This window comes from Danio rerio, chromosome 6, assembly GCF_049306965.1.
Source record: "Danio rerio strain Tuebingen ecotype United States chromosome 6, GRCz12tu, whole genome shotgun sequence".
Lineage (NCBI taxonomy): Eukaryota > Metazoa > Chordata > Actinopteri > Cypriniformes > Danionidae > Danio > Danio rerio.
Window position 1 is genome coordinate 4,579,818 of NC_133181.1, and position 26,857 is coordinate 4,606,674.

Genomic DNA, 26,857 nt, shown 5'->3' on the forward strand with positions numbered 1-26,857 from the left:
GATGTTATATTATGACCGCCCCCTCATGGTTGGCTGCAGTATTTTACAACAAAATATATTTATGTCGAAATGCGGAAAAATATTTAAAATAGTAATATGCATAGCCGAAAAATAAAAAGAAAAGAAGAAAGAGCGGTTTAATTGACTTTTTCTTTGTGCTACTTCTCTCATTCCTTTACTGCCACAAAACGATCATTCTAACATCTGAATTCACACAAATAATAAAGCGAACTTTTGCATGTTTAGTTGAGGTCTTTCCCTTTTATGCAATGCGTGTCAGTCAGGTGCATGCCAAAAAAGTTAATACATACATTTTTATTAATAATTAGTTTTTATCATGGTGACATATGGTCAAGTGTTAGTTTTTTTTTTTTTTTTTTAATAGAACACAACTAAAAACGAGTGGGTTACTACTGAAAGGAGCTAATCGTTAGTGAAATGATTCAAAAGATTCATCAAAAACATCCGACTCAAGCGAACGATTCATTCCAAAATCCATTCATTCCGAAATGACGTTTGTTTTTAACGCTTTGGTTGCATTTCGCATGCACACACCTGTATTATACCTACTAATGAGCTCTAAAACGGCTTTACTGCTTTATACTATGAAAAGAGCATCAGTCGCAGTCTCACCTGTGCGCCACATAAGCACGAGCACGCGCACGCGCCGTTCTTCCGGCACTGCCACGTCACTGTCCGCCGTCGCGCGCATCCCTGGGATACTCCGACGTGTCTGTCCACAAAACCGGCTGCTGGAGAAGAAAATAAAAAAAGACAATATTATTACCGGTGACACGGAGCGGGGATCATGGGGGGATCACAGAGCGTGGAAATTCCCGGAGGCGGTTCTGAGGGTTATCACGTTCTCAGGGTGAGTGTGCTTTAGAGATGCTTCCGCTCTTTGCCTCTCTCTCTTTCACGCATGCCGAAGATCGCGAGTCGCTTACGCGTGGATTTCAAATCAAGCCCGGGGATGTCATCGCGGCCTGCTAACAGCGGCTAATGTAGCTAAATCAAAATCTTTGCTTGCAATGTAAAGATGTTTACACTTCCAGTGGGTGGACGTGCTTCAGCATTTGACATTCGTGGGCTGGCCCTTTTTAAAATGCACGCCTTTAACCTATATATCTTACTGTATTACGATGTTTTTTTCTTGCAGTTGTTGGGTGTGAGGTTGAAAAAGCTCTAATTTTACATGTCAGTGTTGTGCTTGAGTGTTTACATGTTCAGCTTTCAACTGTCATGGCTCTGATTAAACCAATTAAAAGCATTCTACGCATGACCCATCTGAAACATGGAGGAAACAGCATAATTTGTGGATGAAAAGCATGTAATTATTGTTATTGTGTACATGGATGCATGAGGCAGTAGTTTAATGATAATATTTAAGTCAAGTGTCTGATATTAAAGCTTAGTTTACTTTGACATTTTTATGTTACAAACTATAATATTGCATGATCCTATTTGTAAGTAAATGTTTATTTTATTAGTTGTATTGACTGGCTTATTTGATGGTTCTACTGTATGCCGTGCTTTATCTGTGGCTTTATCTCTATTGTTCAGGTGCAGGAGAATTCTCCTGGACACAGGGCAGGTCTTGAACCCTTTTTTGACTTCATTGTGTCTATCAACAACACCCGACTGGTAGGTTTGATTCACATAGTGCATGATCATCCATTATTCAGTGAACTGGCAATTCTTGATTTTGAACAGCATTTAGGTTAGTGATATAAATGTGTGTTTGCATTCACTAATTACAGTTGTGTGTGAGCTTTTTGTTTTTTGCAAACTACCAATGACATTTCTTCCAAATCTAAAATGTCATTTTTAGGCTACAAATAATTAATTACTTATTAATTAATTAATTAATTAATTATAAATAATTAATTCACTGCTGCCTACGACAACAACGCCATTGTCCACCGCAATGTTTTACATTTAGATATCATACAATGCCAAGTTGGTTGACATCGCCCAGCCCTAATGGAACAAGTCTTATTAGCAGGGATGCACTGAAATAGATTTTTTTGGCCAATATTGATAACTGATAACTCTTGAGATTTGGAGGCTGATAACCGATATAACATAACCAAAAAATATAAATATTTCAAAATGTTAAATTTTTACACTGTGAACAACTTTATTTTAAAAACTTCATAAAAGTTTGAACTTATCTTAAAATAGCCTACTGAAAGCAAAAAAAGACTAATTGTAAAATTGCAGGGTGATTATATAGACCTATATTCATAATTTCACATAAATCAGCATGCCAAAAATAAATTATTTCCTTTTTTTCGCATGGCAAATTAACATGGAACGTGACTTGCATAAAAGTAATAGGTTAAATGGATTTAATTACAGGGTTCTTGCATCTTTTCCAACTTCAAATTCCAGCACTTTTCTAGCACTTTTAAGGTTGATGTTTATGCTTTTCCAGCACCTAACACCACTGTAAATTGCATGTATATACGCTGTAGTTTCTTTTATTTAACATTTAAATCCATTGTGCTATTTTAAAAAACAACGAAATCTGTGCATAAAGGTAAACATTTTGCAATGAAAACTGGTTGCACAGCAATGATTTTATGCACTTGCACAAATTCTCACAAATATATTTTGAGCTCGCATAGATAAAATTTGGGGAGCATATGCAACTAAAACAGTCGCAATTTCGAGCCCTGAATGCAATTTTAAATTCAAGCAGGTTCAAGCACTTTGTCCAAAATCTAAGCACTTTTCTAAGCTTGAAAACACAATTTTAAAAATCAAGCATTTTTTTCAGGATTTCCAGCACCTGTACAAACCCTGTAATTAACAAGTAAAATCAAATGAAAATAAAAAAAAAACCAGCTCAAATGTTCTTGAATTAAACGTGTCACAGTAATGTACATATGTACAAATATGTTATGTCAGAAAAAGTGTTTTGAGAGGTGTTTTGACGGGTCAGAGCCACCATACAAGCGAAAAGCTAAATACAGATAGTATTACTTTAGAAAATGCGGCATAAATTAGTCTAATATGTCGGTATAATATTACAAGCAACGCAATGAGTTGTTTTATAGCAGCAACGCACTCGTGCCATGTTTACACATGTAATATTTTACCTGAGGTGATTTAAACCAAAAAACACAATCGCACACTACCAAACATATCTACAATGATAAGGAACATGGTTACTCCTTACTGAGATATTAACACAGCAATACCACACAAAGAAAGAAAGGACGGACTATAAATGAATAAAAAATGTGAGGTAAGCTCCATTATAGTCAATAGTATTGACTATAATGTATACACTGGACAAGTCTGAACAATTTCAGCCCACGCATGTGCAAGGAAGACAGTTCTGTACAATTACATAATGTATCGGCTTAAAAATATCGGCCTAATGTTGATATCGGACCGATAACATTAATAAAAGCATTTATCAGCCGATAACGATATGGCCCCCGATATATCGTGCATCTCTACTTATTAGACATTTAAACAAATATTATTATCATATAATACTTGTATCCATAGTAAATCCAGAAAAAACTATTTTCAATGGTCTATTTTTTCACAATAAATAATATGGTCTAGATGCCAGGTCCACACATATTTTAAAATAGCATCATATCACCCAGTCCTCATTCATATGCTAATTACTGTTGTTTTTACATGGATTATTTATATTTTTTTTCTAAGAACAAGGACAATGACACGCTGAAAGACATACTGAAGGCTAGCGTTGAGAAGCCTGTGAAGATGCAGGTGTACAGCAGCAAAACCCTGGAGCTGCGGGAAGCCACTGTCACCCCGAGCAACATGTGGGGCGGTCAGGGTCTTCTGGGGGTCAGCATTCGCTTCTGCAGCTTTGAGGGAGCCAATGAGAACGTCTGGCATGTTTTGGTGAGGAAATGAAAGAGTAGTCAATGTAAACAGAGAAAGCTGGTGGCATGAGCTATTTACATTGAAAGCGTCTCCACCCGTTCAAAATATGCAGTGAAAATAGAATGCTTTGATCTCATTTTGATGAACAACTTTTGGTTAATTAGTCATTATCCTGCACAAAGCTCAAATTGGGGTGTGTTCTTGTGAGACAGACCGGTCGGTCGAGCTGTAGAATGAGAAATGCGAGCATTCAACTCGCTTTCTTTATGCATATTTTTCTTGTTTTGCAGGAGGTGGAGCCAAATTCTCCTGCAGCATTAGCAGGTTTGAGACCACACACAGACTACATCATCGGAGCAGACACAGTCATGAATGAGGTACCATATCAGTTCAGTTGCCATCAATTCAAAATATAAATAAATAATCATATTTTGATGTGAATGAATACTTAAATAAGTGTTCAAGACATTTGGGACCTTGTACCCATAAGTGTCAATTTTTGTAGACAGATCTATTAGTCACTTGAAAGCTGAATATAATTAGGCTTTCCATTGATATATGGACAATATTGGGCTGAGATTCAACTATTCAAAAATCTGTAATCCAGGAGTTCCCAAAAAAAATAAAAATACTGAGAAAATCATCTTTTAAATTGTCTAAATGAAGCGCTTAGCAATGCACATTGCTTAATACTAGTTTTGATACATTTACAGTAGGAAAATTACTAAATATATTTATGGAACATGGTCTTTACTTACTTTGCTTAAAAATCTATCATTTTCATCCAGTTTTTGGCTATTGGTAAAAAAAATAAACCTGTGCAACCTAAGAGCTTGATAGCCCCCAACACAGGGGAGGACTGGCCATCTGAGTCACGAGTCTTCGCTGAGGCAATCTTCCAGCCTCAACCACGGCGAATGAAGCTCTGCACAAGACTTTTGGCCAGCGGAGAAATTAAAATGGTCGTGCCCAACTGAGTCTGGTTCTCTCAAGGTTTTTTTTCTTCACTCCCATCAGGTGAAGTTTTTTTCTCTCTCCGCTGTCGCCACTGCCTCGCATGGTTCAGGATTGGTAGAGCTACGCATCGATGAATTTGCTCTTCAGTGTTTGAACTCTCAGTAATGATTAAATCACACTGAACTGAGCTAAACTGAACTGAACTGAACTTAAACACTAAAACCTGAACCACACTGTTCCAGTTACTATGACCATTTATGTGAAGCTGCTTTGACACAATCTACATTGTAAAAGCGCTATACAAATAAAGCTGAATTGAATTGATTCTGTCAATTCTGGCAAATGCGTTGAGTGATTGGCGTAACCCACGGTGCCCGCCTTGCACGTAGCCATGCATGTAGCTGTCTGTGTTGCTCTGCAATAACACTTCCGAAACGCTAGCGGGCAGGTTATGTTATGTACGTCTGTGTCGAGTTTTCTCAAGGGTGTTTTGTTTTGTCTGAACGCTACCTTAATGTACATGTAGCTAAAACTCGCTCATTCTGAGGTAAAAACCGGCGGACATGCAACAACTTTAATCATAAAGGTAAAAACAAAACAAAAGTTTCCAACTGGAGCTCCTACATGGGATTCGACACTTGTAAACATGGCGAGGGCTAGCAACCGTGCGTAGGCTGTGCCGGACCATAGTCGTGCACTTGATGCAGACATATAAATCAGCCTTAAGGGACTTTTGCACTTTTTAGGGCTCCCAGAGATACTATTAAAGGGCACAACCCCCACCTCCTCTTTTTACTTTTGTCATGACACCCTAATCCTCATCCCTCCTCATCGCTCGCACTTGTTGTAGGGCCCGAGAACAGTGAAGTGTGAACACCCCCTCAAGACTGGTTATGTAAACCATGGTCAAATTTTTGCAACCCGCCAACAAATTTTTAAAGACTTAAAAGTGAGATTAAAAAAAAAACATTTAAAAAATTTGAATAAAGGTTATAAAATGACATGATTGCAAACAATTATTAAACTAAGTTAAAATAAAATATATGTGGGAAATAAATACTAAAGTAAGCGTTTAAGACATTTGACGTGACATTGGTCTAAAATTACAATGTTTTAGTGACAAATCAGCCAAATTATTAACTATAAAGCAAGTGTTTAAGTGCTTAAAATGTAAAAATGCATGTACAGAATGATTTTTTTTAATAAATATTTAATTGTGTATGCATTTTGCTCTTTCTCCAGTCAGAGGACTTGTTCTCATTGATAGAAACGCATGAGGGCAAAGGCCTGAAGCTCTACGTCTACAACACTGACACAGACAACTGCAGAGAAGTGGTCATTACACCCAACAGTGCCTGGGGCGGAGAGGGCAGGTGTGTGTGATTGCGTGCAAACTACCTTTCTGTGATCCTTTACTCTGTCAAATCTAACATGATTATTTTCCCGATTCAGTCTTGGCTGTGGGATTGGATACGGCTACCTTCACAGAATCCCAACCCGACCCTTTGAAGAGGGCAAGAAAATCAGTTTCCCCGGACACACCCCCAGTGAGCCTGTTAGCCCGCTAAAGGACGGCTTCACTGAGGTTAATGTTTGTACTTGTGCTCTTCAGATGATGTGTTTGATAATAATTTATTCAGATGTTTGACTTGTGTGATGCTCTGTTTAGGTTCAGCTCTCCGCAGTAACTCCGCCCCCTGTGTCACAGCCTCTTCCCACAGGCCTCGAGGACAGTCTGTCTGGCCTGTCACTCAGCTCTGCCCCGCCCACAATTCCCAGCGAGCTCCACACAGGTGATACACCTTTATTCTACACTTTAAATGTTTTTCTACGTGTCACTATAAATCATAATATATTGATATTATGAAAAGCCTGTATTGTGTTATTTTAAGGCTTCCTAATTTTGTTTTGGAAAAACAAAGTGGTGTGTTCAACAATCCAAGTAGGTTTCCCTGCAGCCTGGAGACCCTCATGTGGGAGAGATTATGTCGCAAGTAGGCTGGGTTTAGGGTTGGTGTAGGTGTAGTAGACATTAATAAAACACAACGGGTTACTGTGAGATTGGGCTTAGGTTTGAGATATGTGTATAGGTTAATAAAACAACGGGTTACTGTGAGGTTGGGGTAGGTGTAGACATTCATAAAACCCAATAGGTTGGACTTTAATTAAATAATAACTTTAAATAACGAGACATTAAATAAATAAAAACTCCAGGAGGTTTGTTTGTCTACTTGGAGCTCAAGTCCCACCCAGGTGGAGCTGGCTCAGACCTCTGGTTATTGCCCTTATTCTTAAATGCGGAAGCGCTCTCGTTTTTGCGATTGTTTTAGAACTTCCAGTTCAGTTGCCTGTGGAAGAAATGACTTTAGATTTTTAAAATTTTTATCAAAATAAACTGTCAAATCATACATACAGTACAGTCGAGGTCAACAGTTATAAGATTAATCTGAAAATTTGTCTTTCTTTATTATTAATTAATTTATTATTTTGCCAAAATAAGAGGGATCACACAAAATTTATTTAAAAAAAGTTTATGAAAGTTAAAAAAACAAAAGTTTATGGAAGTACAGACCTATTTCACATAAACAGAAATTTCAGATAAAATATTGGGATTAAAAATTCCTCTATATAAATTGTATATACTTGATTATAATAATTCTTAACCTTGTTAAAACTGACACAGAATATTCACATTTTTTTTGGAACTGAAATGTTTATTAATCCTTCTATCAAGATCCATTTTATACGCTATACATGTTTCTATAATTTTATTATGTATCATATTGATACATCAGGCCTTTTGCTAACTTTTTTTGTTTAAAACTATTTTAATTTTAGTTACAAAAAAAGTTTGCCCACACCATTTTATTAAAATAGAACATTTCGGGCAGTTTGTATATGTTTATTTTTTACATTTTAAACATTTTACCCTCTTTTTTTATTTCACTTTGTGAGGGGTGTAATTCAAAGACAGACCTTACACCTCACATGTGAGAAGTGATTGCATTTTCATGTTCTTATGCCCTTTAGGACTCCCATATCTATCATTTTGTTTTCACAAATGTACAAAGCAAGGCATGTCAAGGTGCTATAATCATTTAGTGAGAAAAATGAAATTGAGAAGAAATTTGGGTTGGGATGAGATGTAATTCTTTGTGGCTTAACATGCTTTTACTACTTCATACCATTTCTTTTTACTAGTTCAGAACTATGTATTTGAAATGTATTTGTTGGAAGCATGTTAATGAGGAAAAAAATCTTTCATATATTGATGGAAATATTTTGGTACTATCACTTGCCTGTTAAAAAAATATAGTTGGATTGGTGGTGGGGGGTGAGGGAGCGCAAAACTTGAACCCGCATACCCCTCAGTAAATGTGTCGGTGCACCCCTGAAGTGAATGACACTGGAAGTCTTGAGCCAAAAAGATTCAAATGGCTGTGCCCACTCGTATGAGAAGAATAAAGTGAAATTCCTTCTCCAAGAATCTGATGCTCTCTAAACCCCTCCCCCTCTGAGAGCCTACTCTGCTATGATTGGTTGTTGTTTACGGGCAGCTAATGAATACTGTTGTAGTCTGGCATTATGCTGATCTATTCAAAACCTGCATGAGTTTGTATCATAAGTCTCATTTTAGGCAGTTCAAAATTATTATTGTTTTTTTTCTGTAAAACAGTGATTCTTTACAACTTTTTAGACCTTTTATATCTGCTAACGACTGTATTACACACTACATTAAATCATTGTGATTTTTGTCAGGCGTTCCAACAGTCCCTCTGCTGCCCACTCATGTGACCCCTGGGCTGGGTAACCTTCCCCTCATCAACCCATCCACCAACGGACCAGGTAAGAGGACATGCTCCTGACTCTGTTTTACTGATTACTGAAAGCCTGAAGGAAATCAGCTATTGACAATACTTGAATCATCTTATTTTTTAGGTTCATGATTTTAATTTTCTAATTTTTAGGTCTGATGTCCTTACCAGCTGGCCTCCCTCCTCTGCCAAACCTGCCTAACCTCCCGAACCTCCCAAACCTCAATCTCCCTTTACCAGATCTTAGTGCTGTATCGTTAGCAGGAATCAGTGGGTTACCTCCTACTACAGCAGGTAAAAACGCAAAGACTACATTAAGCAGGTCTCTCCCGGGTCCTTAAAGTTTAAACGTGTTTAAGGTCATTACATGGCTTATATTTCTTACATGTTGCAGCAAATGTCTTCATTGTAAGAGCAGCTTTAAATTTGGAGATGGTTATGTAGTAATTTGTTATATACCTTAGTGTGATTTATTTAAAGGAGTTATTGCCTGATTTAAGTGCTGCAGATTTTAGGGTCAAAATGTACAGAATTGGACAACACAATCAATTGTAAGTGTCAATTATTAGGAAATTGAGATTTATAAATCACATGAAAGTTGAAGAAATAAGCGTTTTGTTAGAATAGGATAGCATTTGGCTGAAGTACAACTATTTGGAAATCAGGAATCTGAGTGTCTAAAATCACCTTTTAAAGTCGTATGAATTAAGTTTATAGCAATGCACATCACTAAACAAGAATTTAGGGCTATATTTTTTACGGTCCATGCGCAAAACGCAGGGCGCAAACGCTTTCAGGGCGTGTCAGAATGCACTTTTGAAAATTTAAGGACGGGAAAACCTGCTTTGCACCATGGCGCATGGTCTAAAAGGGTTGAGTTTATTTTCTTAATGAGTTATAGGTGTGTTTTGAGAATGAACCAATTAGAGTCTCATCTCCCATTCCCTTTAAGAGCCTTGCGTCGCGCCATTAGTGCATTTGCTATTTACATGACGTAAAGTAAGTGTAAGTGGAATAACTGAGCATTTCACTAGCAAACAGTTAACAGATTTTAAACAGAAAACAGTTAAACAGAGCATCTACTGCGTGAGAATGAGAGATAATGGATCTACTTTCACTCCCGTGGAATAGGGAAACCTTTACGCACAGACATCAATTAGCCTATAAATAATTAATTTAGTTTAAGCGCAAATATTCATTTCAAAACTGTTTCTAAATTCAGTTCTAATTTCCAGCAAACAAATAAATGAACAATAATAACAAAATGTGCTCAAAAACCTGAGTTATATCCTAAAACACATGCTGTGCCCCATATGGTCTAAAACCTGCAGGTGGGCAGATCTAAGCTTGTTTTTAATAAAAACAAATATAAATATGCAAATAATAAATAATACTGCTAATAATGATAATATTATACAAAAGCAAATTTTCATGAATGAACTGAAAAAGCCTCCCGAGATTAAGAAGACATAAAAGCAGTGATTTTTCATATTTATGTAGACTAGAAAATAATATGTTTTGTAATATTTGAATCCTTTATATCCTATATATATTCTTATTATATCCTTAATATTTTATTGTTTTCATATGTAAAGATATTTGCTTATTGCTCTACATCTTGCGTATTAAGCAGTGTGTAAGCGAGGCGCAACTCTGCGCTGGAGTTTAGACCGGGTTTGTTGTGGTCTAATGAAAAATCTATTAAAGTTTCTCAAAATAGCGAAGCGCCAGCAGTGCGCCTCAGAACGCCTTCCTTTTTAGACCAGAACGCCTATGGCCGCACAAATGAGCACTAATGCATTTGCTATTTAAACAGCGTATCGCAACGCCTCAAAACGACTCTTGCGCAAAGCTGAAACTAGCAAAAGACTTGCGCCAGGTGAATGATAGGGCCCTTAGTGTTTATATATTTATGGTAGGAAATGTACTACTTTATATTCTTATAGACACAATAAAAACTAATAATTTTGACTTCTATGATTGTATTTTTTTTGGTTAGTGCCAAAACTACTAGTCACAATTGTGGCAAATTCAAAATGCCAATTTTTCCTAGTGTTAGTAATTAGTTTCCTAGTACTAATCGTAACAATTTAATTGAGAACCAACAGGAAGTGCGTTTTCAGATTTCAGTTTTAATTACAAAGGCAAACAAATTTTTTTTTCCTTAACATGCACAGATTTACATAAACTAGCAATGTGAGCTAACAAAATCAATATGCTTATTCTGATTTCATGTGTACTGCAAGTGTTCATTCTTCTCTCTGTCTCTCTCTGCAGGTTTCCCGTCTCTCCCTCCTCTAAACCTGCCTGGCATCTCTCCTCTGCCCATGCCCTCAGTTCTATCCTCCACACTACCCAGCATGCCAGGCGTCACGCTGCCCTCTCCCCTGGCACCGTCTGACCTCGTACCGCCCGTCTCCAAAGTGACCGAGCAAACGCCAGCGCTCATAATGGATGCCACGCCCGTCAAAGACACGCTCTCAGAGATGCCCGTTTCCACCGAGACGACATCTCCAGCAGAGTCCTCGTAACGCCCAGAGCCTGACCCCTCCGTACGTCCCTGATGTATTTATTCAGTACAAGAAGATTCCAGTGTGCAAAACACACACACAAACAGAGACCGCCACAGTTCTGATGAGAGACGCCTGAGAGAATTGAGCACTGTATGTACAGACATCTAATATTAAGAATGCATTTAAAGAAATAAAGATGACTGGTGTATATCTGGCTTACGCTCTCCTCAGAAACAGTGCCGTCTCCTGCTTTTTCTTTCTGTATATCCTGTAATCAACATTAGTCTAGCATTCCTTGTAATTACCAATTGCTATGTGATTTTACAATGTAACGTCTGACTTTTTTTTCTTCTTCTCTCTGTCCTTTATTTGCTCCACGGTTGTTTCGAATGCTTTGATTTCCTCAGTGGTCAGACTGGGCTCTGGGCCTCTGTTTCTCTCTCTTGCTCACACGCTCGCTGTAAGATCGCTCTGTTGTCAGGATGAATGCAAACACAGATAGAAATGTGCTGCAGAGCTGAATGTGCGCTTGTGCAGTTTGAAGATTGTGAAGGATTCTCCGGTTCAAACATACACAAGCAATAAACTACCCAGTTTTACACTAACACCGTCTCTTTGTGTTCAGTCTGTAATTCAATTCACACTTAGCATATGATTGATTGTAAAGTGTGTTTGGCATGCTGTCCTGGGAAAGGCCTGAGTTCATAAGATCCTCAAGCTTGGGGCTCCCTCCTGTTTGCAGGGCGAGAGGGGAGTTTCAGCTCAGGTAGGTCTCGAACTCCACTGCTTACTGTGGCTGTTGACAAATTAGGGATTGCTATGGAGAGATATACTACTGATTAAGAGCTCATCTATTGTGCCAATTTAGTTTGGCCTTATTCAAATTTATCTTTGGACTGGGTGGACATCAAAGAACCTGAGAGAAACGCATGGGGAGAACATGCAAACTCTGCATAGAAATATCGACTGGCCTGGTAAGGACTTGAACTAGTGGCATTCTTGGTGTAAGGCAACAGTGGCAACCACTAGGGTTCCCACGCTTCTTGAAAGTGTTTAATTTTCAGACATCAATTCAAGGCCAGGGCAGGTGCTGCAGTAGGTAGTGCGGTCGCCTCACAGCATGAAGGTCGCTGGTTCAGTTGGCATTTTTATGAGTTTGCACGTTCTTCTCACGTTCGTGTGGGTTTCCTACGGCTGCTCTGTTTTCCCCCCACAGTTCAAACACATCCGCTATAGAGGAATTGAGTAAGCAGAATTGTCTGTAGCATATGTTTGTGAATGAGTGTGTTTGGGTGTTTCCCAGTACTGAGTTGCAGCTGGAAGGGCATCCGCTGTGTAAAACATATGCTGGAAAAGATGGTGGTTCATTTCGCTGTAGTGACCTCAGATTAACAAAGGGACTAAGCTGAAAAGAAAATGAAATGACAATATTATACTTTAAATTTATCAGAAACAAACTCAAGTCCTAAGTATTATTGAATGTTTTCTACTTTTTGTTACTGTGAACGCTAATGCTGCTTTTTAATTAGTATTATTTCCATCCAATGTAACTAATACTGCTAATTAATTACAATTATTTCCACCTAATGTTACTGTGAACGCTAATACTGCTAATTCATAAATATTATTTCCACCTAATGTTACTGAACGCTAATACTGCAAATTCATGAGTATTATTTCCACCTGTTACTGTGAACGCTAATACTGCTAATTTATGAGTATTATTTCCACCTAACGTTACTGTGAACGCTAATACTGCTAATCAATTATTTTTATTTCCACCTAACGTCACTGTGAACGCTAATACTGCTTATTCATAAGTATTATTTCCACCTAACGTCACTGTGAACGTTAATACTGCTAATTTATGAGTATTATTTCCACTTAACATCACTGTGAACGCTAATAATGCTAATCAATTATTTTTATTTCCACCTAACGTCACTGTGAACGCTAATACTGCTAATTAATTAGTATTATTTCCACCAAACGTAACTGGAACGCTAATACTGCTAATTAATTAGTATTATTTCCACCTAACGTAACTGTGAATGCTAATACTGCTAATTCATTAATATTATTTCCACCTAACGTCACTGTGAACTCTAATACTGCTAATAGTATTATTTCCACCTAACGTCACTGTGAACGCTAATACTGCTAATTAATTAGTATTATTTCCACCAAACGTAACTGGAACGCTAATACTGCTAATCAATTAGTATTATTTCCACCTAACGTAACTGTGAATGCTAATACTGCTAATTCATTAATATTATTTCCACCTAACGTCACTGTGAACGCTAATACTGCTAATAGTATTATTTCCACCTAACGTCACTGTGAACACTAATACTGCTAATTCATTAGTATTATTTCCACCTAACGTAACTGTGAACGCTAATACTGCTAATTCATGAGTATTATTTCCACCTAATGTCACTGTGAACGCTAATACTGCTAATTCATGAGTATTATTTCCACCTAATGTCACTGTGAACGCTAATACTGCTAATTTATGAGTATTATTTCCACTTAACGTCACTGTGAACGCTAACAATGCTAATCAATTATTTTTATTTCCACCAAACATCACTGTAAACGCTAATAATGCTAATTCATGATCATTTCCACCTAACGCCGCTGTGAACGCTAATACTGCTAATTAATTAGTATTATTTCCACCTAACGTCACTGTGAACACTAATACTGCTTATTCATTAGTATTATTTCCACCTAATGTCACTGTGAACGCTAATACTGCTAATTAATTAGTATTATTTCCACCTAACGTCACTGTGAACGCTAATAATGCTAATTCATGATTATTTCCACCTAATGCCACTGTGAACGCTAATACTGCTAATTAATTAGTATTATTTCCACCTAACGTCACTGTGAACGCTAATACTGCTAATTTATGAGTATCATTTCCACCTAACGTCACTGTGAATGCTAATACTTCTCATTCATGAGTATTATTTCCACCTAACATAACTGTGAATGCTAATACTGCTAATTAATAAGTATTATTTCTACTTAATATTTTTTGGCTGTAAATTTCTATCCAGCAGGGGCCCTAAAAGCAAATGAAGTCAACACTAATAACATCACTAATAAGAAAATGTCAAATGCATTAGTCACCACGCGCGCACGACTGAATATTTTCAAAATGTTTATTTCTCTTTTGGCTACATTCTCTACAATCGCAGCAGCATTTAGAGACAGATCACCATATGTGGAGCTGAAGACTGCTTCTGGGGGGGTTGAGAGAGTATTTCGAGAGAGGAGACCACAAAAAAAAAGCTGCGATTCGTCTCCTGAACACAGACTCTGGAAGCGTTGACAGTCTGATGGCGGTCCGGTCCTGATGCTGACCTGACTCGGGCTCCGGGATCAGCCAGGGACCTGCTAAAGCAACATGACAGCACTGGGTCTGGGCATAAAGGGGTTCAATGATCAAGGGTGGGATCCGGCCCACCTTCCGTCTGCTCACATTCACACACACGGCGCATTCACAGCCACACTTCTCATGCCGTTTCCTGGGTAATCCAATCTTAATCGGAGCAAAATCAACTATAAGCAACATCAGGTAGCAGCGAGGTGATGCTGCGTCCACAACAAAAGTGGAGAAAAGGGCTGGATTCATTGGTACACACTGTTATTGGAGATGATTTTTTTTCTTTACGTCTGATCCTACATGCAGGATGAATCTCACACACTGGTCAACAACATGTCCAGGTCATTCTCCACCCCAAAATCTATTAGAGAGAATCCTGCTGTATCACTCTGACTAAGTTTAACTGAAATAAATGACACTGTATACATACAAGACTGTTGTATGTGTGTAATATTGCCTTTAATTCATGCTGACCACGTAAAACTAATTCTTATATACAAATAATATTGAATAAGTTTAAATTATAGCAGAACGACTCTTGAAATAGTCTCACAACGTGCCTATAAGAATCACAATTTTCATGACGACTATTGTAAAGTTTATTTTCACACATCATTTATATAAACAAATAGTAAACTGAATTTGGATTTGGGGTGTGAAGTGTGACCTGGACATTTTGAGCAAGATTCACGCGTTTTATTTAGCAAACATTAACCGACACTGTTCATGTTACTCTGAAGTAAAATCGACAGCATTTTTGTAATGCGCGCACACACACACACACACATCTTGCTATATGTGTCCAACACACATGTATGTTATAAACAGCCAACATATAACGCTGTGGCGTAAATCATCCATTCACTGACGCACATACACACTCTTACAGACACTTGTGTGTCACAATTAATCACTCGCTCGTCTATTTCCAATCACACTACAATTAATTGCCTCTAAATTTCACACTTACACAAAACAAAACACCTCGATAGAGGTGTAGCTCAGGGAGGACTTCAACAAGAAGCTAAAACATTAGCGCAACCCTCCCAAATCTACTCCAACAGAATGCCTCAGGTAAAAAAATAAAAGAAAACAAATATCCACTTTCCAATGGTTCTAGCTCTGACTGACATCTGGATCCACACAGGAAATGCCATCGGCCATTCCTGCGCCTATATCAATGGCAGTCACTGTGGCCAGTGTGGGCGTGTCCTACATCATGTAGCTCCTCCCCCTTTTGTCCGCCCAAGGCGGTGAAGGGAGGGAATTTGCCATCAGAACTGTCAATCATAATCGATCAGCCAATAAGATCAGTAGGAGATGATTCCTGAAGGGGCGGGGCTGGCAGGCGTGGCCTGTAGGTTCCCCGACGAATTAGATCGTCTCATGTGGGGAAGAAGATACGAGTCACTTCCCAGCTGGTGCACATCAAAGCGATCCTCCTTCCTGTAGGCCAGACAGCGGCGGATAAACGCCTGCCGAGCACAACAAACAGATAAGGACATTGTTTCATGCACGTGTTTATTTATGGGATGTTGACATGATGTTGCATTTTCAGTCACACATGACAAAAATTAATATAATCAGCATTGACAATTTAAAATGCAGTAAATGGTTATTTATGAGATGTTGACAATGCTGCACATTCACATTTATATAAATCAATAATAAAAGTGTGCCATTTATATACTTAGTAAGGGTGTAACGATGTGTATTTGTATTGAACCGTTTGATACGAAACTTTCGGTTCGGTACGCATTACAAATCGAACAATTCAGACAAACATTTAAAAAGATAAAAGAGAATAAGCGTACAAAATATAATGTATTCAGTACAACAAAGCTCAACAAGGCATACCGAATGACGTGACAGGCAACATGCTGCCTTCCCCGCCCACCTAGAGCACACATACTCCAGTCAGGCAAACGCTGCACTAGCTCGCAAAACGGCTAGTAACGTTAATGCAATCCTCCTATAATCAAACAGCGGGTCTGGCGTTTAGGAACACTTTTGGTACATATATAGCTGTGGATATGAGACAGGGATCGAAATTGCAACCATTTTGGTCACATATGTGTCCAAAATGTTATCTATGCGATGTCAAAATACATTTGGGAGTGCATAAAATTGATGTTGTGCGACCAGTTTTCACAGCAAAATGTTTACCACGTGCGCAGAATTAGGAGGCATTCACGCAATAAGCATCTTTGCACCTAAAAACGCCTAACGCAGCGTTCAGGAATGATTTAAAACAGTTGACATCTTAATTTGCAGTAAACAAAGCCCGCCCCGCCTTCAAGCTCTTCTTATTGGCCCACTGCGCTAGAACAGAACGCAAATGGATTGGTTCATATCAGCTGTCAATCACTCAGTTCAGATGACAGGGTGCTACAGCCGCGGAAACGTAAAGGTCTGGATACGAGAGAATGAAAACAACACTGACAGATTTAGTTTTAGAAACCACCTAAAGTTACAAATAATGACACGTCTTATTAGTGATCATGTGGTGAATGGCAATCCAGCATTTACACTTTTCCAAGAGTGGATAAAAGACTTCCAGTGTTTAAAGTCCGCTATGAAAATCACTAAAGCATTCACCGTGAAGCTAATGGGACAGAGTTTTCAGGTAACATTGTGTTTGCCACTAAATCTACACATTAAGCATAAGATGTTCGAACATTTACATCCAATCACCACAATGCTGTCAATCATGTGACTGATACAGCGTTCACCATCGCTACAGAGCATGCATTCACCGAGATGAAACTAATATTGCTGCTCATGAAAAGACTGTATTAATATGACGTATGCAATAAATAAGTTATTTGTCAATATCATCCGTGAAATATCAGACAGCACCTGTGAGAACAGCACAGTTATTACTGTTCACTAATAATAATAAATTAAAATCAGAGAAATCCTCTGGCTTTTTTCTTTTTTTGCTGTATCGAAAACATAACGAGCCGTGACACCAGTGTCGTATCGACCTGAACCGTTACACCCCTAATACTTAGCATTTATTTGGCAACAAGCTGTTCGTAAAAACTCACGTCACAAGGCAAACTAACCTTAGCCTCATTGCTAGCCACAGGTTTGGCCGGAAACTGCACCTCAGTGGCTTTGAGGATGGTGTTCTCTTGAAGGATGTCTTGCTGGGATTGATTATGGCCAAACGGCTACAGAAACACACCAAACATTCAACGCAGCTTCATCGTAAAATGCACTGCACATCAATAGCCGTGTGTGGCTTTTAGCTATTAGTTTAAAGTGTTTACCTTTCGTCCATACAGGCACTGGAAGAAGATGACGCCAACAGACCACACGTCCACTTTATTCGAGATCTTTGGAGGCTCTTTACCAACGACAAAACACTCGGGTGGCAAATACCTGTGACATTAGAGCACTTTAGGTAAACATATGATCTCATGATTCATTTTGTTGATTATATCATATGCATTATGATTAATAATGACTCCTATAATTTGAGTAAAGAAAAAGTGCTCATACATCCACATCCCCTGTTGCGTGTCTATGTCTATGTGCTTGTTGCTGGGGCTTTACTTCCCTTGATCTCACACTGCCCTACTTCAAGGACAGTCTGAAAAGGGGCTTTTTCTGCCTCCCTTATCCATAACAGGGCTCAACAATAAGGACTGCCCGATGGCACGGGGCCAGTGTGAGAGATGCTCGGGACAGTAGACAGAATCGTTACTGGCCCGATCGGGGCAGTGCTGCCTCGTCACTAAATTTTAAAATACGGCAACATGACTGTGACATCAAATTATGAGGCTAAAGGAAATGTTTGTTTCTAACTTTGTGGAAACTTTTAAATGGGTAGAGCATGAAAAAAAAAATGAAGGTCATGCTTTGCTTAGTTTGCCGTCACTTTTAAGTCAGCCACCTTTTGTGTTGCAATAAAATACCTGCACGTTTTCCATACTGTTATATTTTACTGCTAAATATTTTAACATTTTTCAAATATTTAAATTCTACAATTACTAGCATTATTTTTATTCATTCATTCATTCATTCATTCTTTTCGGCTTTGTCCCTTTATTAATCTGGGGTCGCCACAGTGGAATGAACCGCCTGACATTATTTCGTGACACATTATTTAATATATGTGGCAAACTTTTTTATTTCTTCTATGGGGCCAGTGAAAATTTTAGCAGGGCAAGTAAAAATCTGAACCACTGGTTCAATCAGGCCAGTAGGAAAAAATTCTTAGCGTTGAACCCTGCATAATGTATCTTATTTCCTCTTTCTAACTCTGACCTGTCTCGCCCTGAAATGTGTGATGTTTGTGTATGGTAGGAGGGGTCCAATTTCGCTACATGTAAAAGTGTCTCACAAATAAAGGCTTTTTTCATCATCATCATCCTTAGGGTGCGTATGCGATATCTTGTGTACATGTATCTGAGCATGCGTCAATAGCGCTGCAACATATGTACAGTGGTCTCAGGACAAAAGTCAATCAACCACATTAGTCAAGACTAAAGCCAATCTAATAGATGCTGGACTTTTAGTGAAGTGTAAGGCTGTAGCAACGAGTAAACAAAGCATAAAGGCAGAACATTTCATAGGTAAGATTTCGGTTTTTTAAATTTGTTATGAACTTTTTTGCTCAACAAGTAACGTAATTGAAGATAATACAGTCTCTTACTGCATTCACCATAAGGCAAAGTAGCACCAACTAGCACTAAATACCAGGCTCAAGCTAGTTTTGTTGAATAAAATAAGCAAACAATGAAAAAGAAATATGACAAAGAGATGCTGCAATGCCAGGAACTTGTATTACTGTCAACTAAGTGAACGAGTTGTTCATAACGGAGATTCATTCACAAACAAATCGCCCCCTCCGTTAGAATGAAAAGCGAAAGCAGGAGAGGGGGTGTGTTTCAGTACATGGATAAGATCAATTTTTCAGGGTGGATAATACATTTCCATGATCACAAACGCACGCTAAATGTCGGTAATGCTCGTGCAGTAGTGATGAGACAAAAAGCCATTTACTCGCACGCGCCCGTCAGATTTGGCTGGCTAGCGCAGAAGCTCCATTGAATATACTGGGGTAAAATAAATGCTCATATTATAAAGACATGGCGGGGGGAAATGTAATTTAAAGCAGTGCTTCTTGTACAATCTGAGACCCACTTTATATCGGATATCACTCTGAAAAATCTGTGGAGATTTTAGAGACCTAGAGACCTTAAACGTACTGGTTTTCGCATTGCCATACAGTTCACCGGAAGCGCTTAACCCAGGTTACTGGCAAATTAAAAGTCCTATTAGCATGCTTCGGCATGTACCCTATGGATGCTATTCTGTTTTTAGCAGAGTGCGAAAAAAAGGCCAAATAAACATAACATCGCTGCTGTTTGGGCTGAAGTGGCACCCTTTTTGTTATCTTGTTCCTGTATCTGTAAAAGCTAAAACGTCTTAATTTTACTTTCATGTTGTCTGAAGACAAACTTTTGTTTTTATAAATAAATGTTCATTTAAAAACGTTTACGATTAACATATTATTTTACTATCAGAGATGCGCGGATTATAGCTCACTGAATCTGCTGTTAATATCCTCAGTGACCAGAGCCGGCGCGTTCATAGTGGCGTTCCCAGGCGGCCACCTAGCGCAGCAGAATAGAGAGGGCAGCGCACACGACAACAACCCCCACCCCCCACAACCTCCCCAGTCCTCGCTGTCGTATGCGCAATCACACCCCCATCTCTCATTTTCGCTTTCGGTAGGAGGGTATGACCATCTTTTGCCAAGAGCTCCAGTTCAGTTTGCTCCGGCCCTGAAGGTGACCTATCATGCCTAATACACAGAATTAAATTATTAAAGCGACGATCGGGTGTGGATACATATATCAGATAAAACTATATGTGCGGGAGGGTGGCGGGTGGATGGTGGATCCACGGGGTGGATGGCGGGTGGATTCGGGTGTCATTTCAGCATCTCTATCGTGCAGTCACTTATCCATCAACACAGAAAAGTGTTTATAATGATATTATAATTATCCTAATTTAAAAAAATATTTGCATACTGACCACTGGGAAAACTCCCGATCATAGATATATGTACATATATATCTCCAGCTCTGGATGGAGAGTGCACCGTGGTCTTACATCCATTTCAAAGGAGCGCTACCCTGTACTAAAATGGCGGCTCTATTGATGCATTTCTTCCAATAGACAACAGAAGCGTAGGCAACATCTAATATAAATATCTATAATGATCATAATCACATAATCAAAAAATTTTAAAAAACACTAAGCAAACTATGTAAATTTTGTGCTGATGATATCATTTATATGAATAAAAACCGTAAGATTTTATAACAGAATCACGGGCTATTAAATTGTGTAAAATATAAGTTACATTACATCAGGGGTGCTCAATCCTGTTCCTGGAGATCTACCTTCCTGTACAGTTTAGCTCCTACCCTGATCAAACCCACCTGAACCAATTAATTAGGACCTGGAATCCACTTGATAATTACAGACAGGTGTGTTTGATAAGGGTTGCAACTGAAATCTGCAGGAAGGTAGATCTCCAGGAACAGGATTGGCCACCCCTGCGTTACATAAATCAATGCACAGCTAAAGCGGTCGCAACATGTATTTGCCATGATGACAGTACATAAAATTTCACTAGATATTTTTCAATATACTAACATTCAGCTGGGATTTAAAGGCTTAATTAGGTTAATTAGGCAAGTTAGGGTAATTGTATAACAGTGGTTTGTTCTGTAGACGATCAAAAAAATAAATAGCTTAAGGGGGCCAATAATATTGTCCTTAAAATGTTGTTTAAAATATTAAAAACTGCTTGCATTCTAGCCAAAATAAAACAAATGAGACTTTCTCCAGAAGAAAAAATATTATAGGAATTACTGTGAAAAATTCCTTGCTCTGTTAAACATCATTTAGGAAATATTTGGAAAAAAAATTCCCAGGAAAGCGAATAATTTTAACTTCAGCTGTATTTGTGCAGTGCTGTACTGACCAGTAGGTTCCGGCTCCCTGTGATGTCAGGTCCATCCCGTCCACTCCATAGCTGTCGTCGTCCATGATTTTAGACAAGCCGAAGTCTGTAATCTTTATCTCCCCACAAGCCGTTCCATCCACCAACAGGATATTTCCTGATAGACAAACAAAACACTTCCTTTAGAAGTCTGTGTAAAAAATAAGCATCCTTTAAAAAAAATCATACATACAGCTGGACATATACTGACACCATCTCAAACACTATATGAACGCGTTTCTCTTGCTTCATTTTTTTAAGTTGATGTTGAATACATGTCTGTGCACGTTTCAGATGATGAAACTTATATTCCAGAGTATACAGTAGGGTTGCACAATATGTTGTTTCAGCATCAAGACTACAGTGTGCCAATATCCTGTAGAGAGCCCTGTAGTGTATACTGAATTTACCTGGCTTCAAGTCGTAGTGGATGATGGGAGGTTTGATCTCGTTGAGGTATCGGAGCGCGTTGACGATCTGCATGACGATAGATCGAGCTTCTTTCTCGGACATCAGCTTGTGTTGCTTCAGATAGAAATCCAGATCATTCCCCTCACAGAACTCCAGAACAGTGCAGAATCTAAAGCAAGATAAATGGCAAACCCTATTAAATATACAATTCAAGTCTGAATTATTAGCCCTCTGTATAAGTTTATATTGAGCACATTGTTTGTATTGAGCACAACAATTGTAAAATAATGCAAATCTCAAAAATATCACAAAGGGAAAATTAAGTGGAGAAGTAAAAAGGAATAATGCAAACAAAAATAAATATATATATGTATGTATTTGCAACTTTTAAAAAACATATATTTGCTAAATATTTTTCCAGTATTGCCTTTACAAAACCTCAAGTCAATTGAAGCGCTTGTTTTGATTTACTTTTCAGTCAACCGCAAGTTTGCGATGCAGTTTTCTTTTTGCACTTCGCTTTTCTGTGCGTTTCACTTTCTGGCCCTGATTTGACAAGGGGGCGGAGTCACAGAAACTGTGGCGTGTATGGCATGCCCGGATTTACCTCCTATGAAGCGACGTCGTCAGCTGAAGACTTTATGACACAAAGGAAATCAGCCGTGAACCGCTGTCAGAAATCGAATCGAGATTAAATAAAATACCTAAATCCTTAGTTTTTTTGGAGGACTCTTTAAATTGTTAAACAGTAAAACTCGCAAATCAAAATGAGCATTGCAATTGACTGGAGATGATTTCTAAAGGCAATACTGGAATATATATATGAATATTATATAAAAAAATTGCAAATATGAAATTTTTTTTACTAGTTGATTTTTATTTTTGTTTGCAAAATTCCTTTTTATTTCTCAAAAGTCAATTTTCCCCGATTTTCACAATTTTTTGCTTAATTCTTTATGTTTTGCTTGCAAAAGTTTTTCTTTTATGTTGCAAGTTTATTTGTCCTTGGATTGACTCCATGGTTTTCCACTAAGGCAACCCGGGGTGCTGAAATATAACTGGCTAAACTGCCATTGGCCCAATTAAAGAGACCAAAACAAAGACAGACAGTTCGGCACGTAACGCACATTTTCAAAGCAGAATATCTGACTTCAGCATTGTTTTACATAATGTTCACTTAGCATGTTTCTTAAACATCTGGAAGCATATTATAGTACATTTATAGCTTAGAAGAGTCAAAAACTTACATATAGCAGCTTTAAAAGGGCTAATAATACGCCACACACAGTTGAAGTCAGAATTATTAGCCCCCCTGAATTTTTAGCCACCCTGTTTATTTTTTTTCCTCAATTTCTGTTTAAGGGAGAGAAGATTTTCTTTAACACATTTCTAAAGATAATAATTTAATAACTCATTTCTAATAACTGATTTATTTCATCTTTGCCATGATGACAGCACATAATATTTGACTAGATATTTTCAAGACACTTCTATACAGCTTAAAGTGACATTTAAAGGCTTAACTAGGTTAATTAGGTGAACTAGGCAGGTTAGGGTAATTAGGCAAGTTATTATATAACGATGGTTTGTTCTGTAGACTATCGAAAAAATATGTAGCTTAAAGGCGCTAATAATATTGACCTTAAAATGCTTTTAAAATATTAAAAACTGCTTTTATTCTAGCTGAAATAAAACAAATAAGCCTTTCTCCAGAGGAAAAAACATAATAGGAAATACTGTGAATACTGTCATACCATGAACAATTGCATATCAACGGTTTTAACCCTTAAAGACCGAGACAGCCGCCCGCGGCTAAAAATAAGTATTGCTCTTAAATGTTTAATAACTTTTGATCCGCTGATCCGATTCATACAATTCAAAGATTGGCATAAAGAAGAGAGTCTTAGCTTTCCAGTGCTGTATCACATAATTTCACAAAATTTGACAACGCTGATTTGACAAAGAAACGCTCGTCACTGTGTCTCCGGACAAACCAGACATGATACATTCATGCATTGTCCCTCCTGCATGCCCAGATTGGTTCAAACCAATAAGCATAGGTTTCGCTTTTGTTTGTGGACCAACAACGAGCTTTTCGAACAACACGGAATGAGAGAAAGGCACACATTTATGCACGGCTAAGTAAAACGCAAAGAAAAAAGTTTTGCATGAAATAATTCTCATACTAAGTACTTTTGCATGCACAGCAGCACAGAAACATGACAAAACAGTGACACAGCAAAGACGAACTGCTGCTCTTGCTGTTTTCAAAAGACGCAAATGAAGGTGCAGCTGTTTGTCTGCATTGCAGACAACCATATCCAAATCCATATCCACAGACAACCATATCCATGCTGGCACATAAAACCTAAGGATGTTCCATATTGAATCTAGTTTCGTTATGTAACTATTTATAGTATAGTAAATATTTATATCTATTTTTTTACTGAGGATTTGCACCATGTTTATTTGGACTTTATTTGGACTTTGACACATTATTTCTTATTTTCTTATTTTTTTATTTGTTCATTGTAAGTGGTGTTGTTTATAGTAACTGAAAATATATTTTGGAAAAAGTCAAATTTGCTTCACTGTTCTATTATTTTGTAACATTTGTAACATACCGTATACCGCGAAACCGTCAAACCGTGGTATTGTTTTAGACTAGATTATCATACCGTAAAAAATTCATACCGTTACAACCCTAGTACATATTAAAAAACAATAACTTAATCAGACTCACGTGTCGGTGTCCAGCGAGAAGTAATCATAGAGTTTGACTATTCTAGGATGGTCCAGTTGCTTGTGGATTCTGTATTCTCTACAGGCATGTCTGAAGCGGACGAAACAACACGTGAGCATGAAAAACATCAGAGAGGAAGGGAAGACATCAGAAACGATGGTCAACATACTTATGGTAATTCTCTTTCTTCTCTTCTCTCCAGTTCTTGTTGAGCTGGTGGATCTTCACCGCTGCGTATCGCTGCTCAAACAGGTCAAATGCCTACAACACAACAACACCAAACAGGTCTGATTAGTCACAATAATCATAAATTAAACTCTCTGACATGTCAATTAAAGTTAATAGTTGATCTCTATGGCTGGCTGACATCTTCTAGTAACTGGGTTGGCTGTAACCATATATCTTACTCAATAGATTACTATGAAAGCGACGGTAATTTCATATTGAAGATCTGAGATATTGGATTGTCGTTTCATAACAGTAATAAGTGAGTCAAAGGTGTGTAATTCTACTATGGTGAAGTATGTTGAGGCTATAAATTATTAATATAGGTTATTATATTATAGGTTAATTGGGTAGGCTAAATTGTCCGGTGTGTGTGTGTGTGTGTGTGTGTGTGTGTGTGTGTGTGTGTGTGTGTGTGTGTGTGTGTTTCCCAGAGATGGGATGCGGCTGGAAGGGCATCCGCTGCATAAAACGTGCTGGATAAGTTGGTGGTTCATTCCGCTGTGGCGACCCCGGATTAATAAAGGGACTAAGCTGACAAGAAAATGAATGAATGAATGAATAAATGAATGAATGAATGATTGAATGAATGAATTTTAATTGGTTTGATCTCTATGAAATGATCATATTATGGTATAAATGACGTTCTGGTACTGATCAAATCATGATTAAAATAAATAAAGATACTTTTCTACATGTTTATCACTATATACAGTGACATTTGTATCAGATACATCTTAATGTTTGTCATTTTAGTTTTAGTTTTTATATTTCATATGCTCCATGGCTGGATTTATTTATTTTCATAAATTTTACTTGCTTAGTCTCTACTTCTATGGTCGCCACTGCAGAATGAACTGCCAATTATTCCAGCATATGTGTTATGCAGAGGATGTCCATCCAGCCGCAACCCAGTACTGGAAAACACCCACACGCTCACTTATTCACACACACACACACACTCACACACTACAGCCAATTGAGTTCCTCCAATTCCACATATAGCGCATGTGTTTGGACTTGTGGGGGAAACCGGGGCACCCTGAGGAAACCCACGCTAACATGAGGAGAACATGCAAACTCCACACAGAAATGCCAACTGGCTCAGCCGGGGCTCAAACCAGTGACCTTCTTGCTGTGAGGCGACAGTGCTAACCACTGAGCCAACATGTCTCTATTTATTTTTAAAAGTCAGTAAAACAGAAATGTTGTGTAATTTACCCTTTAAAATGACTGTTGTATTTAGATATATTAAAAATATGATTATTTCTGGTATTCAAGGATGAATTTTGCTCATGTAGTGGCTCATGAAATTATTAAAATATGCCGATTTTCTTCTCAGGTAACATTTCTTATCATCAACGTTTGAACCAGGTGTGCTGATTATGTTTTCGTGAAAAAAAATAAATTTTTCAGCAGGAGTAAAACAATTATAAATATTTCCATTATCATTTTTTATTAATGTAACATCCTTGCTGAATAAAAGTGTTTTTTTTAAAATGAATTAAACTAAATTAATTTACTTAAAATCCCTAAGCCCAAACTTTTAAATGGTGACTTGTTATAAATGTAACAACCGTGCATTAAAACCATATGAAAGTAAGCATTTGAATCATTGGTCGCCAAAGGCTTGCTTGGGTGGGACTTGTGGAGCTGCGCATCGATGAATTTGTTCTTCAGTGTTTGAACTTTCAGCAGTGAAAATTAAACCACACTGAACTAAACGGAGCTTAATTTCTGAAAACTGGACAGACACTGTTTCAATTTACTATAATCTTCTATATTAAGCTGCTATGACAGAATCTACACTGTGAAAGTGCTATAGAAATAAAAATGAACTGAACTGAATTTAAATCAAGTAATAATAATAATAATAATAAAAATAATAATAAT

At 37.8% G+C, this 26,857-nt stretch overlaps 2 protein-coding genes and 1 long non-coding RNA gene across 6 annotated transcripts in view; 1 reads left to right on the forward strand and 2 right to left on the reverse strand.

Annotated features, from left to right (window-relative positions):
- Positions 1 to 687: 687 nt before the first annotated feature.
- gorasp2 (golgi reassembly stacking protein 2) lies at positions 688 to 11,763 on the forward strand. 2 transcript variants are annotated; one of them, NM_200703.2, is given in 10 exon segments: positions 688 to 871; positions 1,564 to 1,644; positions 3,688 to 3,891; positions 4,164 to 4,250; positions 6,073 to 6,203; positions 6,283 to 6,415; positions 6,500 to 6,623; positions 8,590 to 8,676; positions 8,799 to 8,939; positions 10,923 to 11,756. In NM_200703.2, coding segments are annotated over 10 exon segments (1,305 nt in total). In that variant the 5' UTR covers positions 688 to 808; the 3' UTR covers positions 11,177 to 11,756.
- LOC141386163 (uncharacterized) lies at positions 11,514 to 13,869 on the reverse strand. The gene is made up of 2 exons (XR_012407574.1): positions 13,104 to 13,869; positions 11,514 to 12,657 (listed from the first exon to the last, which is right to left on the reverse strand). It is a non-coding gene; the product is annotated as an uncharacterized lncRNA (long non-coding RNA).
- Positions 13,870 to 14,322: 453 nt separating this feature from the next.
- Positions 14,323 to 26,857, reverse strand: part of tlk1b (tousled-like kinase 1b) — a 47,145-nt gene continuing 34,610 nt past the window's right edge. The window contains exons 16-22 of one of the 3 annotated variants that reach the window (XM_073952602.1): positions 24,909 to 25,000; positions 24,740 to 24,829; positions 21,996 to 22,165; positions 21,568 to 21,703; positions 17,834 to 17,945; positions 17,627 to 17,734; positions 14,323 to 16,033 (exon numbers count right to left, since the gene is read on the reverse strand). In XM_073952602.1, the coding sequence (XP_073808703.1) occupies positions 15,869 to 16,033; positions 17,627 to 17,734; positions 17,834 to 17,945; positions 21,568 to 21,703; positions 21,996 to 22,165; positions 24,740 to 24,829; positions 24,909 to 25,000 (873 nt within the window). In that variant the 3' untranslated portion in view covers positions 14,323 to 15,868. Of the gene's footprint in view, positions 16,034 to 17,626; positions 17,735 to 17,833; positions 17,946 to 21,567; positions 21,704 to 21,995; positions 22,166 to 23,340; positions 23,742 to 24,627; positions 24,830 to 24,908; positions 25,001 to 26,857 lie in introns of those variants that run through there. The other 2 variants (NM_001024951.2, XR_012407185.1) reach the window with 2 other exon arrangements.